General features: G+C 51.2%; 1 protein-coding gene across 3 annotated transcripts in view; it reads left to right on the forward strand.

The window, feature by feature from the left end:
* The window catches only part of LOC140386585 (uncharacterized), a 113,417-nt gene that overhangs the window by 25,088 nt on the left and 71,029 nt on the right, over positions 1-17,300 (forward strand). For all 3 annotated transcript variants that reach the window (XM_072469033.1, XM_072469035.1, XM_072469032.1), the window contains 2 exons: positions 2,279-2,360; positions 2,536-2,607. In XM_072469033.1, coding sequence (XP_072325134.1) covers positions 2,279-2,360; positions 2,536-2,607 — 154 coding nt within the window. The remainder of the gene's footprint in view (positions 1-2,278; positions 2,361-2,535; positions 2,608-17,300) is intronic.

Genomic DNA, 17,300 nt, shown 5'->3' on the forward strand with positions numbered 1-17,300 from the left:
CCTTTGTTGCTGTGCTTCCAGGATTCAATCAAGCCGAGCCCCTTAGGGCTCTGAAAATCGTTCCAGTGGGATAGGATCCAGTCACCACCTGTTACTGGGCAGAGTACGGCCTTTTGGCCAACTCATTGGACACCATCCAATTGATCAAACCACCCATCTCTCTCTCTCATGCTGAAAGGTCTGAGGCATCCTGTTCAAACAAACAGAGACGAGCAGGGTGTTCTCTCCTGTAACTTCTGAATTCCTTTCTCCTCTCTGCTGCTTGACTTAAAGATGCATGTCCATTAGTCATCCATGGATCAAAAATGATAATGGCAAAATAAAATAAAGAGGCAGGGTCCGTAAACTTTCTGCCATGACCGTATTTTGCAACTAACGTGCAAATCTTGCAAGGGTTTTAAATAATAGGGAGGCTGAAGGAAGATGCTATTTGTACAAAAACAGGCAGTGTAATAGTGTAAATTGACCACTAAGTTCCAGAGATTTGCAACTCCTGGCTTGTTGCTTAATCATTGAATTAGCAGGCGGAATGACACATCAATAACAACATGATGTTATTTTTCCAGCAAGATTCGGCCTATTATTTTTCAATAAAATATTCATTAAAAAATACCCATGGTCAATTATTGTTTAGTGTTATGTACAGGACAGTGACAGACCTGAGTGAACCACTTCTGAAAGTTATTCCATAGCACTGCATATTGTCTGGAATCCATGGCCGGATCATTACAGGTCATTTACTTTCAGCGTTTCCATTCGACCAACTGCGTTTCTCATGTTGATATAAACGTGTGACAGTCTCATGGTTGCCTTAAACTATTACCAAAAAATGGTGGCAGCAGAGATTTGATCAATCAATGTGGTTGACTCTTAACTTCCCCCTCAAGGCAAATTAAGGATGGGCAATAACTGTTGGCCCAGCCAGCAACACCCACATCTCATGAACAAATATATTAACAAAAATAAACTGAAGCATCCACCAGCTTGTCACAGATATGACTTTGAATGCATGCACCTAGCAACATCAGGAATGGCATAACGCATTGGAAATCTGCAGTCAGTCTGATCTCCGATGATGCAAGGAAGCCATTTTATTGATCATTCCATACCGATTCATTTAGTAAAAGTACTAATCTACTATTTAAAACCCACTCGTCTTTCAAAGAGCAAAGTTACCCCCAACAGGGACAACATTAATGATCAAATAATCTGCTTTTGAGATGTTGGCTGAGTGAAGGAATAATTATTGCAAAATAATGATACCAGAGAATGTTTGAATAGTGCATGAGGATCTTTTGCATCCACCTGAGAGGGAAGACGAGGCCTGAGTTTCGTATCTTTTTTGGAAGACAGCATTTCCAAAAATGCAGCACGCCTTCAGTACTGCACTGACATTTCAGTTTAGATTATGTGCTCAATTTGGTGGATTGAAGTTTGAACCTATGACTTTATGACTCAGAGAGCAGCGAGCTATCAGTGAACGCCAAAAATCAAATAGTTCTTCTAAAGTGCATGTTATCCACTGGACTATACTTGGTTGGTGAAGATGAAAATGTCATTTGTGAGGGAAAATTTATTTTGGCCATGAACGAACCATTTGAAATTAGCTTATTTACAATTCTACGAGAGAGTTAAACACATCTCTCCTTATTTAAGGAAGCATGTAAATACGTTGGAACAGTTCAGAGAATGTTGACCAGATTAATACTTGGAATGAACAGGTTGTCTTCTGAGGATAGATTGGACAGGTGAGGCTTGTGCCTGCTGGAGTTTAGAAGAGTAAAAGACAACTTGATTGAAAAATTTAAGATCCTGAGGGGTATTGGTATGGTGGATAGGGAGAGGATGTTTTCTCCTGGCGGAGAATCTAGAACTAGGGTGTCATTGTTTAAAAAAAGGGATTGTTCATTTAAAATGGATATGAAGCAAAATCTTTTCTCCCAGAGGGTTGTGAGTCTTTGGAACTCTCTTCGTCAAAAGGCAGTGGAAGCAGAATCTTTAAATATTTTTGAGGTTGAGCTGGATAAATTCTTCATTTACAAGGAGGTGAAAGGTTATCGGGGTTGGCGGGAATGTAGGGTTGCGGTGCCAATCAGATAGACCATGATTTAATTGAATGGCATTAGCTTGAGGAGCTAAGAGACCTTCTCCTTCCCCTAATTGATATATTTGTATATTTATGATGTTATTACAAAGAGCAGGTCGAATTTCTACTCTTGTGAGTGTACTTGGAAAATCATAATACCTCCAACTGTAATTCTGTGAACTTCTTTCACAGCTACTTCCGACCAGGAGGATCTTAATGATGGCATGCTCAAGTGGGCCATAATTCTGGCTGTACTCATACCATTTATGCTGATGTAAGTAACCCTAGCTGGCATCATTTTACCCAGTTGGTTTTAACTGTGTTACCTACTTAATGAAAGCAGAGCAGCAGTTTCAAATAAATGCACCATGCTCGGGCACATTTATGTTCAACCTTTAAAAATGGGAAAGGTTACGCTAACGCTGTGTTATTCTGATTTTTTTTGGCAGATTCTGCACAATACTTACCAGGGTCAGGACACACTGTTGTGATCGACAATGTTCCTGCTCTTTTCTCAGCAGGTGAGCTTTGAGTTTTTTTCAGACTAAAGCTGCTGATTTTCAACCTGTGAGTAAAGCTGTGTGTTTTGAAGGCAAGTTAGTGAAATTACCCAATCTTAGAATTCATAGAATCATAGACTTTTACAGTGAAGAAGGAGGCCATTCGGCCCATCGAGTCTGCACTGGCTCTTGGAAAGAGCACCCCACCTAAGGCCACACCTCAAACCTGTCCCTGTAACCCCAACTAAGGGTAGTTTAGCATGGCCAATCCACCTAACCTGCACGTCTTTGGATTGCGGGAGGAAACCGGAGCACCCGGAGGAAATCCACGCAGACACGGGGGAGAACGTGCAGACTCCACACAGACAGTGACCCAAGCCGGGAATCGAACCTGGGACCCGAGAGCTGTCAAGCAACTGTGCTAAACACTGTGCTACCGAGCTGTTCTTTCATCAGAATTTCTAAAGGTGGCCCCAAGGTTTCTGAGCCTTACTTATGGCTGAGTTTCTTTTCCCCCTTCCGTTGTTTTTTGATGGCATGGACACTGGGACATGTTGGATGAAAGGTGGTCAATTCAATATCACCCAAAGCTAAAATCACTCCCAGTGAGTTTTACACCCAGGGGGCAGATTTGAAAATCTACGACAGCATTTCCATCACAGGTTTGGTGCAATGAAACTTCATCATCAGCCTAATGGTGCACTAAGGCAAACTTTTGTCAGTTTCCGTGGCTAATAATTCCTGGAACAGGTCCCTAGTCTGTCGCCAGAGGGTTATAGCCTGAGGGGTGCCACTCCACATCAGGCATGGCTAACAAGGAGTTTCTCCTGTTCTTACCGCCAGCCATTGGCGTGTTTGGAAGTTGACACACTCAGTCTGTTTGACTGCGTTATGAACGCACCTTCCTTGGCTGTCAAGTCCTGCTGTGGGACCCAAACCCAGAGCTTCTGACTCAGAGACAGGGACGCTACCCAATGCATCGCAAGACCTCCCCAAAGTCAAGTTACACCCCTGTAAAAATATTAACAATTTTCCTGCACACAGCACATAAAGCAGCCACAAAAGATTAAGATCACAATCCAACAAGTAATTAGAAAAGCCAATAGAATGTTAAAGTTTATTGCGAGGGGAGTGGAATACAAAAGAAGTTAGTATGTTTCAGTTGCACAGGACGTCCGGTGGCGGCCATGGAGGTCGCACATTTCATATCTCCCATCAAGGTGGGAATTTTTGGTCCTTTCCCCATCTGAGGGTTGGAATATTTGGATCAAAAGAGATGTAGGAGTCCCAGGAGACGATGTAACACCTCTGGTGTGGCTGGCAGAAGAATCTACAAACAAGGAGTGGGTCAAGAAGAAGGATGTTGTTGGGGCAGGACAGTCTTCGAAGTGTGCACATGTTAAGATGGCGGAGGGCCTGTTCTGCCCACCCAGTGGTCAATGGAGCTGCTGGTAAACTTTCTAAATGATATGTTCAACCAGCAAAGAAGGGAAGCCCTGGAGGACCTGGCCAGGGTTATAGAGGAGATGGTGGGGGAGCACGAGGAATAGCTCACCTCGTTGGTGGCCGAGGTGGGGGTGATGCGGGAGACCCAAAAGAGGCTAAAGGAGGTGGAGGATCTGGAGAACCGCTCCAGACGTCAGAATTTGAGGATGTGGGGATGCCCAAATGCATTGAAGGAGCGAAGGCCGGAACGTATGTGGTCAAAATGTTGGGGAGGCTGATGGGAGAGGAGACCTTTGACCGGCCTCTAGACATCGCACAGCGTGCTGATGAGGAGGCCGCAGGCAGGCGAGGCCGCCGAGGGCGATGGTGGTGTGGTTGCATAGCTTCCTGGACAAAGAGAAGATTCTTTGGTGGGCGAGGCAGAAGAGGAAGTGCACCTGGGAGGGGAACGAGCTGTGGGTGTATCAGGGCTTGGGCGTAGAAATGGCGAAGAGGAGGGCTGGGCTTAACCGAGTCAAGGCTGCCCTCTTGAAGAAGGGGTTGTAGTTTGGAGTGCTGTACCTGGTCCGCCTTTGGGCGACCTTCCAGAATCGAGAATATTATTTTGGTTCGCCAGAGGAGGAGATGGAGTTTTTGAGGGACAATTGGGTTTGCTGGTGGGGTGCTTGGGGAGAATCAAGGGTGTGTTCATCAATTTCTGTCTCTTTATTTATTGAGGGAGTGTGGACGGTGGGGAGAGAGGAATTGGGGGGTGTAAGGGGTTTGGAGGTCTTGGGAAGTAGCTGCTATGCTAGCTGGGTGGGCTAGTTAATGGGAGCACAGTGTGGGGTGGTCAGGAGGTAGGTACAGGAGAGAGGGATGGGGTTGTTGTTTTGTTTGGGGAGGGGTGCTGACAACATTGTGGTTGTTGTGGCGCAGTTGGAAAAGCAGTGATGACGGTGGTCATCCGAGGATGGGCCTGGAGGGTCGCGTGACACGGGCCAGGGGCTGGCCCAAAAAGGTATATACTTGATCAGCAGGGGAGGGAGGTGGGGAGCACTCCAACCAGGCTGGACACATGGAACATGAGGGGTCTGAATGGGCCGGTCAAATGGTCACGTGTGTTGTGCACCTGAGGAGTCTGAAGGTGGACGTGGCTTTTCTGCAAGAGATGCATTTAAAGATTTTGGACCAGCCGGCTGAGGAAATGATGGGTAGGGCAAGTGTTCCATTCTGGACCTAACATGAAAGGGAGTGGCGGTGCTGGTGAATAAGCAGGTGGCGTTCAAGGTGGGGAATATTGTGGCAGATTTAGGGGGGAGGTTGGTGATGGTGAGTGGGAAGCTGGAGGGAATGCCGGTGGTGTTGGTAAATGTTTATGCCCCAAATTGGGATGATGTGGGATCTGGGGAAGATTCCTGATACTGGACTTGCACCTGATGATCATGGAGAGGGATTGTCACAAGGTCATTGAGCCAAGCTTGGACCAGTCCAGCCTGAGGTCGGCGAAGGTGTAGGCGGCAGTGAGGGAGCTGAAGTGGTTTGTGGAGCATCTGGAGGTTTGGGAGGCCGACAGCAAAAAATGTTTCGTATTTCTTCCATGTGCACAGGGTGTACTCCTGGATTTTCCTTTTAGTGGTGGACAAGGAGTTGCTGGCGGGGGTGGTCGGCGATTGTGGTCTCAGACCACGCGCTCAACTGGGCGGATTTGCGAGTGGACTGGGGGAGGGGGACCCAGCGCCCGCAGTGGAGACTGGATGAGGAGGTATGCGAGTGGGTGAGGGACGCCATTCGGGGGTACGTGCAGCTGAACGACACGGGGGAGGTCACGTCCACCACCCTGTGGGAGGGACTCAAGGTGGTGGTTTGAGGGGAATTTATTTTGATTCGGGCACAAAGCGAAAAGGCAGAATGGGCAAGGCAGATAGGTGGAAGAGATTCTGAGGATGGACAGGAGGTATTCGGAGGCCCTGGAGGCAGGGTTGTTGAGGGAGAGGCAAAGGCTCCAGATGGAGTTTGGATTGGTGTCCACGGGGAAGGTGGTGGGGCAGTTGCGGAGGGCCAGGGGGGCAGTATATGAGCATGGGAGTAGGCGAGCAGGAGGTTGGTTCACCAATTTAGGAAACAGGAGGCGGCGAGGGAGATTGGCAGAGTGAATGACGGGAATGTGAAGGGTGGTGCTGGGTCCGGTGGAGGTGAATGGGGTGTTTCAGGAATTCCACAGGAGGTTGTATGAGTCAGCGCTCCCGGCCGGGAAAGAGGGATTGCAGTGGTTCATGGATGGCTTGGCCTTTCCCAGGGTGGACGAGGAGTTGGTGCAAGAATTGGGGGCCCCCATTGGGTTGAGGCAGTTTATGGAGAGTGTGGGGCGATGCAGACAGGGAAGATCCCGGACCCGGATGCGTTCCCGGTGGAGTTTTATAAAATGTTTACGGGGGACCTGTGGCCGTTGCTGTTGAGGGCCTATAATGAGGCTAGGGAGAGGGGGGAACTCCCTCCAACACTGTCGCAGGCATCCATCTCTCTGATATTGAAAAAGGATAAGGATCCGGAGCAAAATGGATTGTCCCGACTGATATCGTTGTTGAATGCGGCGCTAAGTTGTTGGCTTCACAAATTGAGAACTGTGTCCCGTGGTGATAGGTGACGACAGAACAGGGTTTTTGAAAGGGAGCCAGTTGTCGGCAAGTGTGAGGAGGCTGCTTAATGTGATTAAGATGCCCCCGGAGAAGCAGGAAGTGGAGGTGGCAGTGATAATGGATGCAGAGAAGGCTTTTGACTGAGTGGAGTGGGAGTATCTGTGGGGGGTGCTGGCACGGTTTGGGTTCAGGCAAGGATTTGTGGACGTGGTACGATTGCTGTATAGGGCGCTGGTTGCAAGTGTGCGGGTGAACCGGGTGAGCTTGGGATATTTTGGGCTGTACCGTGGGACAAGGCAGGGGTGCCCGCTCTCCCTGTTGCTTTTTGCCTTGGCTATAGAGACATTGGCAATGGCGCTTAGAGGATCAAGGGACTGGAGAGGGATTGTGCGGGGTGGCGTCGAGCACAGGGTTTCGCTATGTGTGAACGACCTGTTGTTATATATTTTGACCTATTGGGTGGCATTGGGGGCATTATGGGGATTTTAGCGGACTATGGCCAGTTCTCAGGGTACAAGGAGAATGGTTTCAGGTACCTGAAGGTCTGGGATTTCTTGAGGAGAGAGGCGGCGTCCTTTCCTGGGTTGTTGCCCTTGCGCTGCAAGATAAGGTGCTGTCAAGGGAGGGGATAGGGGAGGGGAAGGTGTATGAGGTCTACAAGGAGCTGATGGACTAGGAGGGGGCCCGGTGGAAGACATTAAGCGGAAGTGGGAGGAGGAATTTGGGGTGGGGGATGCGGGGAAGATAAAGGCTGGGACGTCGGAGGAGGCTCTGTGGAGGGTGAATGCATCCTCGTGTGCAAGGCTCAGTCTTATTCAGTTTAAAGTAGTGCACAGGGCACATCTAAGGTGGGATGAGTAGGTTCTTTGAGGAAGTAGAGGACAGGTGTGGGTGGTGTACGGGGAGGCCTGCGAACCATTTCCACATGTTTTGTGAATGTCCGAATCTGAAGGGGCTCTGGCAGGGTTTTGTAATGTCCGAGGTGTTGGGGGTGAAGGTGGCTCCCAGTCCAGAGATAGCCATATTTGGGGTGTCGGAAGGCCTGGGAGTCCAGGGGGCGAGAGAGGCCGAAGTCTTGGCCTTTGCCTCCCTGATAGCCCCGAGACGGATTTTGCTTGGGTGGAGGGACACGGAGGTGTGGGTGAGTGACCCGGTGGAACTCCTGAGGCTGGGGAAGGTCAAGATCATCCTGAGTGGGTCGGTTGATGGGTTCACTCGGAGGTGGAAGCTGGCCACGATTCCCGCATGAACATTTATTCTCCGCCCCTGCGCCAAATGCGATTTTTTGCGTGGGGCTGCGGAGAATCCCGCCCCACATCTACAGGAGTGTGTACAGTATTTGTCCCCTTATTTAAGTGAGGATTTAAATGCTTTGGAAGCAATTCAGAGATGGTTTAATAAACTAATACCAGGAATGGCCGGGTTGTCTTATGAGGAAAGGTTGGACAGGTGAGGCTTGTATCCACTAGAGTTTAGAGTTTCGAAGTGTAAGTGGTGACTTGATTGAAACGTATAAGATCCTGAGGTGCTTTAACAGGGTGGCTGTGGAGAGGATCGGCGGGATTCCCCGGTCCACCAGCTGTGTGTTTCTCAGCCGCGTGGCGTTCGCCGGCTGCGGGATTCTATCTTCCCACCGATTGTCAATGGGACTTCACATTGTAGCTACTCCACGCCACCAGGAAACCCGCAGGCTGGGGTGTGCTGCCAGCGGGAAAATTGAATTGCAGTGACTAGAGAATTCCAGCTAATATTTCCTCCAGCAGTCAGTGTTTAAAAATAAGAAGGCGGCCATTTATGAGCAATGAGAACTTTTTTCACTTTGAGGATCATGAATCTCTGGAACTCACTTCCTCAAAAGGCAGTGGAAGCAGAATCTTTGAATACTTTAAGGCAGAGCTGGATAGATTCTTGATTAACAAGGTGGTGAAAGGTTATTGGGGGCAGGCAGGAATGTGGGGTTAGGTGGCAATTATATCAGCCATGATCTTATTGTGGAGATGCCGGTGTTGGACTGGGGTGAGCACAGTACGAAGTCTTACAACACAAGGTTAAAGTCCAACAGGTTTGTTTCGATGTCACTAGCTTTCGGAGCGCTGCTCCTTCCTTAGGTGAATGAAGAGGTATCTTCCAGAAACAAATATATAGACAAATTCAAAGCTGCCAGACAATGCTTGGAATGCGAGCATTAGCAGGTGATTAAATCTTTACAGATCCAGAGATGGGGTAACCTCAGGTTAAAGAGGTGTGAATTGTGTCAAGCCAGGACAGTTGGTAGGATTTCGCAGGCCAGATGGTGGGGGCTGAATGTAATGCGACATGAATCCCAGGTCCCGGTTGAGGCCGCACTCATGTGTGCGGAACTTGGCTTTCAGGACGCGCGACAATGCAGAATCGCCGAGCAGAAGCTTATAGCCAAGTTCCGCACACATGAGTGCGGCCTCAACCGGGACCTGGGATTCATGTCGCATTACATTCAGCCCCCACCATCTGGCCTGCGAAATCCTACCAACTGTCCTGGCTTGACACAATTCGCACCTCTTTAACCTGAGGTTACCCCATCTCTGGATCTGTAAAGATTTAATCACCTGCTAATGCTCGCATTCCAAGCATTGTCTGGCAGCTTTGAATTTGTCTATATATTTGTTTCTGGACCATACCTCTTCATTCACCTGAGGAAGGAGCAGCGCTCCGAAAGCTAGTGACATCGAAACAAACCTGTTGGGCTTTAAACTGGTGTTGTAAGACTTCGTACTATGATCTTATTGAATGGTGGAGCAGGCTCGAGGGGCCAAGTGGCCTACTCCTGCTCCTAATTCGTATGTTTGTATCTATGTTCATTGCTCATACCTTTGAAGATTATAGGTTTCCATAAAATAGCAACAACAGAATGACATGGCAAACATTAAGTGATATTCCAAAGTTATCGGATAAAGTAATTTTCATTGAATGTGAGGCACAAAATTAGGCCATTCAGCCTGACTGGTCCATGCCAGCATTTACGCTCCACAGGAGTTTCCTTACAGTCTTCTTCATCTCAACCGATCATTGAAACCTCCTCTCCTTATCAAAAATCCTCTCAAACACATTCTCTTGCCCATTTTGATCCTATTCTAACCTATCATGTCTTCCACCCTGTTCCATTGTTGCTTTTGACCATGGAACAACTGTGAAAGTGTATAAATATTTTGCGATTTGACCTTTCCACATCCCACATCTCTTCTCAACAGTCTCGTCAATGAATCTTTGCTGGAACACACTTCAGATTCTGTGCGCACGTCCGTCTCCATATTGCAAACAGGATGTAGGGACACTGGAGAAAGTGCAAAAAACAATTCACAAGGATTGTGCAAGAACCAGAGACTGCAGCTATCAGGAAAGACTAAACAACTGGGATCCTGGTAAAGAGAAACACCTTCCAATATGGGGCTTCAAAATAATTAACAGATCTGGGGTTGGATTTTCCATCGGCAGGATCCTCCGCTTCGCCAGCAACGCACTCACGCCCGCAGAGTTAATGACAGCATGGGGGTGCCCACAATGGGAAACCCCATTTGCCGGCTGCCGAGACGGAGGATCCCGCTGCTGGTGGGGGCACGCCGCGCCAGGATCTCACCCCTGGTGTTTCTGCTCTTGGAGAATTCCAGCAATATGGATCATATATTTAAGGTAATCAAGAATAAATCTGGGGGAGTTCCGGTGATGCCATGTAAGCAGAGGTTGTGCATGGGGAAGTTCCTACCCAAAGTTTTGGTTTTTCGATCTTTACAGCCCGATCCCAGGGGCGATTTTTGTATAAATCGGTCTTGGAAGATCTTAGATAAGGGTGGGATGTTGAAGGCCCAGAAGAAGAATGGCGGAAAGAAAGGGGCAACTGGAAACCCGTCGTCGAGTGAGTCGATGTCTCAGGTGGTAAAAATATGGCAGGGGAAGGAGCAGACTGTGACTTCACCCCCCTCGTGGTGGATTCTTTAATTGAAGTGATGTCCAGTGAATTTGAAAGACGGTTCGCCAAGCAAATTGAGTATTTGAAGAATTTTATTGAGATCTATGTAGGTTGGAGCCTCCAGAGGAGGAACGGAAAATGAGGGAGTACTTGGAGGGATTACAGTACCCGAGATTGGGAGAGGAGGGTGGAGCAGGCTTGGAGGAGCAGGTGAGGGTGCAAGAGGTGAAGGAGGCAATTGGGAGGATGAAGGCAGGGAAAGCGGGGAGGCCTGACAGGTTCACAGTTGAATTCTGTATGAAATTTAAAGACAAGCTGGCTCTACTGATGGTGGGCATGTTCAAAGATGCGATTAACAGGGGTGTCTTGCCGCAAACAATGGGGCAGGCTTCCATCTCGTTACTGCTGAAGAAAGATAAGGACCCCGTGGCGTGTAGACCCATTTCACTGCTGAATGTAGATGCCAAAGTTTTGGCTGGAGAGGTGTCTCCAGTAGGTGATCAGGGAGGACCAGACGCTGTTCGTTAAGGGAACACAGTTGTTTTTGAATATGAGGAGGTTGATGAATGTGCTCCTCTCACCAGCAGAGGGAAGGGAGACAGAAGTCGTGGTGGCTTTGGATGCAGAGAAGGCATTTAAACGGGAAGAATGGGGTTATCTGGTGGCGGTACTGGAGTGGTTTGGGATCGGGCCAAAGTTTGGGGTATGGGTGCGTATGCTTCATAAGGAACCAAAGGCAAGTGTGCATACAAATAATTCAAACTTGGGGGCTGGATTCTCCGTCCCACCGCACCAGATTTCTGTTCCAGCACGCCGGCGGGATGCTCCGTTTCGCCGGCTGGTCACTGGGGTTTCCCATTGTGGGGCAGCCCCAGGCCATCGGGAAACCCCCAGGCTGCCGACAAAACGGAGCATCCCTCTGGTGGAGAATCCATCCCCAAGTATTTTGCATTGCTTTGGGGTACGAGGGAGGGGGCATAGTGCACCCCTCGTACCAGGAAGGGGTGCCCTATGCCCCCTCCCTTCTGTTTGCATTGGCTATAGAACCCTTGGCCATTGCTCTAAAGAGCCCAGGGTTGTGGAAGTGGTTAGTGAGGGGGTGGGGTGGAACATCGGGTGTCCCCGTATGCAGATGATCTGCTCCTATACGTCTCGGAGCCAAAGGTATTGATGGGGGGTATAATGGAGCTGCTTCAGAGGTTTGGGAAGTTCTCGGGATACAAGTTAAACCTTGGGAAAAGTGAGGTTTTCATGGTCTCGGGGGTGGGAGGGTTGCCATTTCCTTGGCGACATCTCACTTAAAGTATCTGGGGGTGCAGATGGCTCGGGACTGGGTACAGCTCCGGAACTTTAACTTTACTCGTTTGGTGGGAGGGTAAAGGCTGATTTGGCAAGTGGGCCTACTTCCCTTTGTCTCTGGCAGGCCGGGTAAAGGCTGTCAAAATGAATGCGTTGCTGTGGTTCCTGTTTCTGTTCCAGTGTCTGCCGGTCTTTCTACCCAAATCGTTCTCCAAGGGGGTGGATAAGTTGATATCCTCGTTCGTTTTGGCACGGTGGGGGCAAGATTCCCAGGATTAGAAAGGTGATATTACAGAGGGGAAGGCAAAAGGGGGGACTAGGCCTCCCGAACTTGCTTTACTATTATTGGGCGGCAAATGCTGAGAAGGCAAGAAGATGGTGTAAGGAAAGGAGGTCTCTATGGGTAAGGATGAAGGCGGGCACTTGTCGGGGGTCGGGGTTGCAAGCGTTGGCAATGGCACTGCTCCTGATGGCCCCAGGAAAGTATTCAGGGAGTCAGGTGGTGGTGGCCAAACTGAGGATTTGGAGGCAGTTTCGGCTGCACTTTAAATTGAGGGCTGAGTAAGGGGGGTTGTCGATTAGGGGGAATCGCGGGTTCGGGTCTGGAAGGATGGATTAGAGTTCAGAAGAATTGGGAGAGAAATATGGATTGACAGAGAGAGAGGGATTTAGGTATGTGTGTGGTGAATGTATTACGCAACCATTCACCACTGTATTACATTATATTACATTGTACTATGTTGATGCCTTGTGGGCTACACCTATGGACCATTGTTTTCCATTACATTACATTGTATCATGTTGGTGCCCTTGTGGGCTCCGCCCCCTCGGGGGAGGTATATAGATCTGTTGCCTGCAGGCGGCTCTCAGTACAGAGCAGTCACAGGCAGGCACAGTTCTAGCTGATTAAAACCACTGTTCACTTTAACTCTCCATCTCGTGTGAATTGATGGTCGCATCAATTTAATCAGCTACAACATCGCGATGGAAGCAGCCCTCAAACCTGATCGACTGGAACTCGACCCACAGACCGCTGAAGCCAAAGGGATTTTTTTCGCACTGGCTCCGCTGTTTTGAGGCCTAACTCGTCGCCTCCTCCTTGCCCTCCATCACCGAGGAACAGAGACTGAGCCTCCTCCACGCCCGGGTGAGCCACGGAATCTCCGTGCAGATCGAGGAAGCGACCACGTACGTGGTTGCGATCCTGACAAGGCAATACGTGAGGCCGGTGAACGAAGTGTTCGCGCAGCATCTCCTCACCACTCGCCGTCAATGCCCTGGGGAATCGCTGGAGGAATATCTACGCGACCTGAAAGTACTCGCACGAAACTGCAATTACAAGGACGTCACGGCCTCACAGCACATGGAACTCGCCATCCGGGACGCCTATGTGGCTGGAGTCCGGTCCAACTACGTCAGACAGCGCCTGCTCGAAAGGGTGCCCTCGACCTAGAAGAGACGGTAAAACTATCCACCTCCCTAGAAGTAGCGTTTCAGAGCCACAACGCTTTCCCCTCCGACCACGCGACCCCCTTGTGGACACCCGACCAGAGGGTGCCCCAGGCCTGTGCCGCGCGGCTGCACGCCCAACCCGGGGGACACTTTGCCAAAGTTTGCCTGGCCAGATCCCAAACCTCTAAATCACAGGCCCGACTTTCAGACTCACAGGCCCGCAGACCCCGCAGCGTGGCTGCATGCCTGCTGGCACGCCCCCCCCGGACGCGTCACCTGCCTCGTGCTGTCTGTGGGGGCAGCCATCTTTGACTCTACCCAACACGTGCGACTCACGGGGGCCGCCACCTTGGCCGCCATCTCCCACACGGCCCGCCATGTGCGACTCATGGGGGCCACCATCTTGGCTGGCATCTTCATTGCCGCCCGACCTGTGCGAACGACGGGAGCCGCCATCTTGGCCGCCATCTTCATCACCGCCCGACACATGTGACCGACGGGGGCAGCCACCTTGGGACCACTTCACCACCTCCGACCACGCCGGCTATCCGCAACTCGGCGTGGTCACCCTCGACCAGTCACGCCCCAAGCACCTCAGGAACTCGATGATGACCGTCCGGGTCAATGGGCACGAAACACCCTACCTGTTTGACTCCGGGAGCACGGAGAGCTTTGTACATCCAGACACGGTAAGGCGCTGTTCTCTCCAAATTTCCCCCGCGTTCCAAACAATCTCCCTCGCTTCTCAATCGCATTCAGTGCAGATCCGGGGGTACTGTATCGCGAACCTCTCTATACAGGGCATCGAGTATGTCAATTTTGAACTATATGTCCTCCCTGATCTCTGTGCTCCTCTCCTGTTGGGACTGGAATTCCAGTGCAACCTCAGGAGCCTGACCCTGAAGTTCAGCGGGCCCCTACCCCCTTTCACCGTATGTAGCCTCGCGACCCTAAAGGTCGACCCTCTCCCGCTCTTCACGAACCTCACCGCCGACTGTAAACCCGTCGCCACCAGGAGCAGGCGGTACAGTGCCCAGGGCAGGACTTTTATCAAGCCCGAGGTCCAGAGGCTCTTGAGGGAGGGGATCATCTAGGCCAGTAATAGCTCCTGGAGAGCCCAGGTGGTGGTCGTCAGGACTGGGGAGAAGAACCGGATGGTTGTAGACTACAGCCAAACCATAAACCGGTACACGCATCTCGATGCGTACCCCCTTCCCCGGATAGCGGACATGGTAATCAGATTGCACACTACCGGGTGTTCTCCACGGTAGATCTGAAGTCCGCATACCACCAGCTCCCAATCCGCCTGGAAGACCGCCACTACATGGCCTTTGAGGCAGACGGCCGCCTCTTCCACTTCCTCTGGGTCCCCTTCGGCGTCACCAACGGGGTCTCGGTCTTCCAAAGTACGATGGTCCGAATGGTGGACCAGTACGGGCTGTGGGCCGCATTTCCATACTTGGATAACGTCACCATCTGCGGCCACGATCAGCAGGACCACGGCGCCAACCTTCAGAAGTTTCTCCAAACCGCCCAAGCCCTCAACCTCACGTATAACAAGAAGAAATGCGTTTTCCGCACAACCCGACTGGCCATCCTCGGCTATGTCGTGGAAAACGGAGTCCTAGGGCCCGACCCCGACTGCATGCGCCCCCTCCTGCAACTCCCCCTCCCCCACTGCCCCAAGGCACTGAAAATATGCCTCGGGTTCTTTTCGTATTATGCCCAGTGGGTCCCCAACTATGCGGACAAAGCCCGCCCACTGACCAAAGCCACCATCTTCCCACTGACGGCTGTAGCCCGCCAGGCCTTCAGCCGCATCAAGACAGATATTGCCAAAGCCGCAATGCGCGCGGTGGACGAGTCCATATGCTTCCAGGTGGAGAGCGACGCGTCAGAGGTCGCCCTGGCTGCTACCCTTAACCAGGCGGGCAGGCCCGTAGCCTTTTCCCCCCGTACCCTCAACGCCTCCGAGATTCGACACTCCTCAGTCGAAAACGAAGCTCAAGCCATTGTGGAAGCTGTGTGGCATTGGAGGCACTACCTCACTGGTAGGAGGTTCAACCATATCACCGACTAACGGTCGGTAGTCTTCATGTTCGATAATACACAGCGGGGTAAGATCAAGAATGATAAAATCTTGAGGTGGAGGATCGAACTCTCCACCTATAATTACGATATCGTGTATCGTCCTGGGAAGCTCAAGGAGCCCCCAGATGCCCTGTCCCGCGGCACATGCACCAGCGCGCAAGATGACTGACTCCGGGCCATCCACAATGACCACTGTCACCCGGGGGTCACTCGGCTTCTCCACTACATCAAGGCCCTCAACCTGCCCTACTCCACCGAGGAGATCAGGGCAATGACCAGGTATTGCCAAAGCTGCGCGGAGTGTAAGCCGCACTTCTATCGACTAGATAAGGCCCACCTGGGGAAGGCATCCCGGCCTTTCGAGCACCTCAGCATCGACTTCAAAGGGTCCGTCCCCTCTACCGACTGCAAAGCGTATCTTCTCATCGTCGTTGACGAGTACTCCCGCTTCCCCTTTGCAATCCCTTGCCCCGACATGGCAGCGGCCACTGTCATTAAGGCCCTGCATAGTATCTTCACCTTGTTCGGTTTTCCCACTTACTTCCCCAGTGTCCGGGGCTTCTCGTTTATGAGCGACAAACTGCGTCAGTACCTGCTCGGTAAGGGCATCGCCTCGAGCAGGACTACCAGCTACAACCCCCGGGGAAAGGAAACAGGTGGAGAGGGAGGACGCGACAGTATGGAAGGCCGTCCTCCTGGCCCTACAGCCTAGGAGTCTCCCAGTTTCCCGCTGGCAGGAGGTCCTCCCCGACAGGCTCCACTCCATTAGGTCACTCCTTTGCACAGCCACGAACGAGACCCTTCATGATCGCCTATTTGTTTTCCCTAGGAGATCCACCTCCGGGGTCTTGCTTCCTTCCTGGCTGACGACACCGGGGCCTGTACTCCTCCGAAAACACGTGAGGAGCCATAAGTCCGACCACATGGTCGAGAGGGTCCAGCTCCTTCACGCCAACCCCCAGTATGCCTACGTGGCGCACCACAACCTCCAGCAAGATACAGTCTCCCTTTGGGACCTGGCACACGCAGGTTCCCCTACGACCATCATCTACCCCCCCCCCCCCCACCCTACACCGAACATCGCCCCCGCCCCTGCCTGGCCTACCCCCCCCCCTCCTACACCCCCTCCCCCATCGCCGACCTACAGGGGTGAAGCTCCAGACGACACGCTCCCGGAGTCAACACCCGTGCCCGCAGCGATGAGTTCAACCTGTGCCCGCAGAGACGAGTTCAACACCCATGCCCGCAGCAAAACCGGAGCTCAGGCGATCGCAGCGAACGGTCAAGGCGCTGGACAGACTCAACCTGTGAGCCACTTCACCCCCGCTGGACTTCAATTTTTAACAGGGGGTGAATGTGGTGAATGTATTACGGCAACCATTCACCACTGTATTACATTATATTATATTGTACTATGTTGATGCCCTTGTGGGCTCCACCTATGGACCATTGTATTACATTACATTGTGTCATGTTGGTGCCCTTGTGGGCTCCGCCCCCTCGGGGGAGGTGTCTAGATCTGCTGCCTGCAGGCGGCTCTCAGTACAGAGCAGTCGCAGGCAGGCACAGTTATAGCCATTAAAACCACTGTTCACTTCAACTCTCTGTCTCGTGTGAATTGATGGTCGCATCAATGTGCAGGTGCGGGACTTCTCCAGGAAAGTGCTCGTGACCTTCCCGATAGCGACGGCTCCTTTGTTGTTGGAGGAAGTGCTGTCAGTGAGGGGTCTGGAGAAGGGAGTCATCTCAGTGATTTACGGGAGGATCGTGGAGGCAAATGGGTTGTCCATGGAAGTGATTAAGATGAAATGGTAAGAGAAGCAGGGGATGGTGCTTGAAGAGGGATTGTGGTGTGAGGTGCTGCG

Source organism: Scyliorhinus torazame, chromosome 12 (genome assembly GCF_047496885.1).
Source record: "Scyliorhinus torazame isolate Kashiwa2021f chromosome 12, sScyTor2.1, whole genome shotgun sequence".
Classification (NCBI taxonomy): Eukaryota; Metazoa; Chordata; class Chondrichthyes; order Carcharhiniformes; family Scyliorhinidae; genus Scyliorhinus; species Scyliorhinus torazame.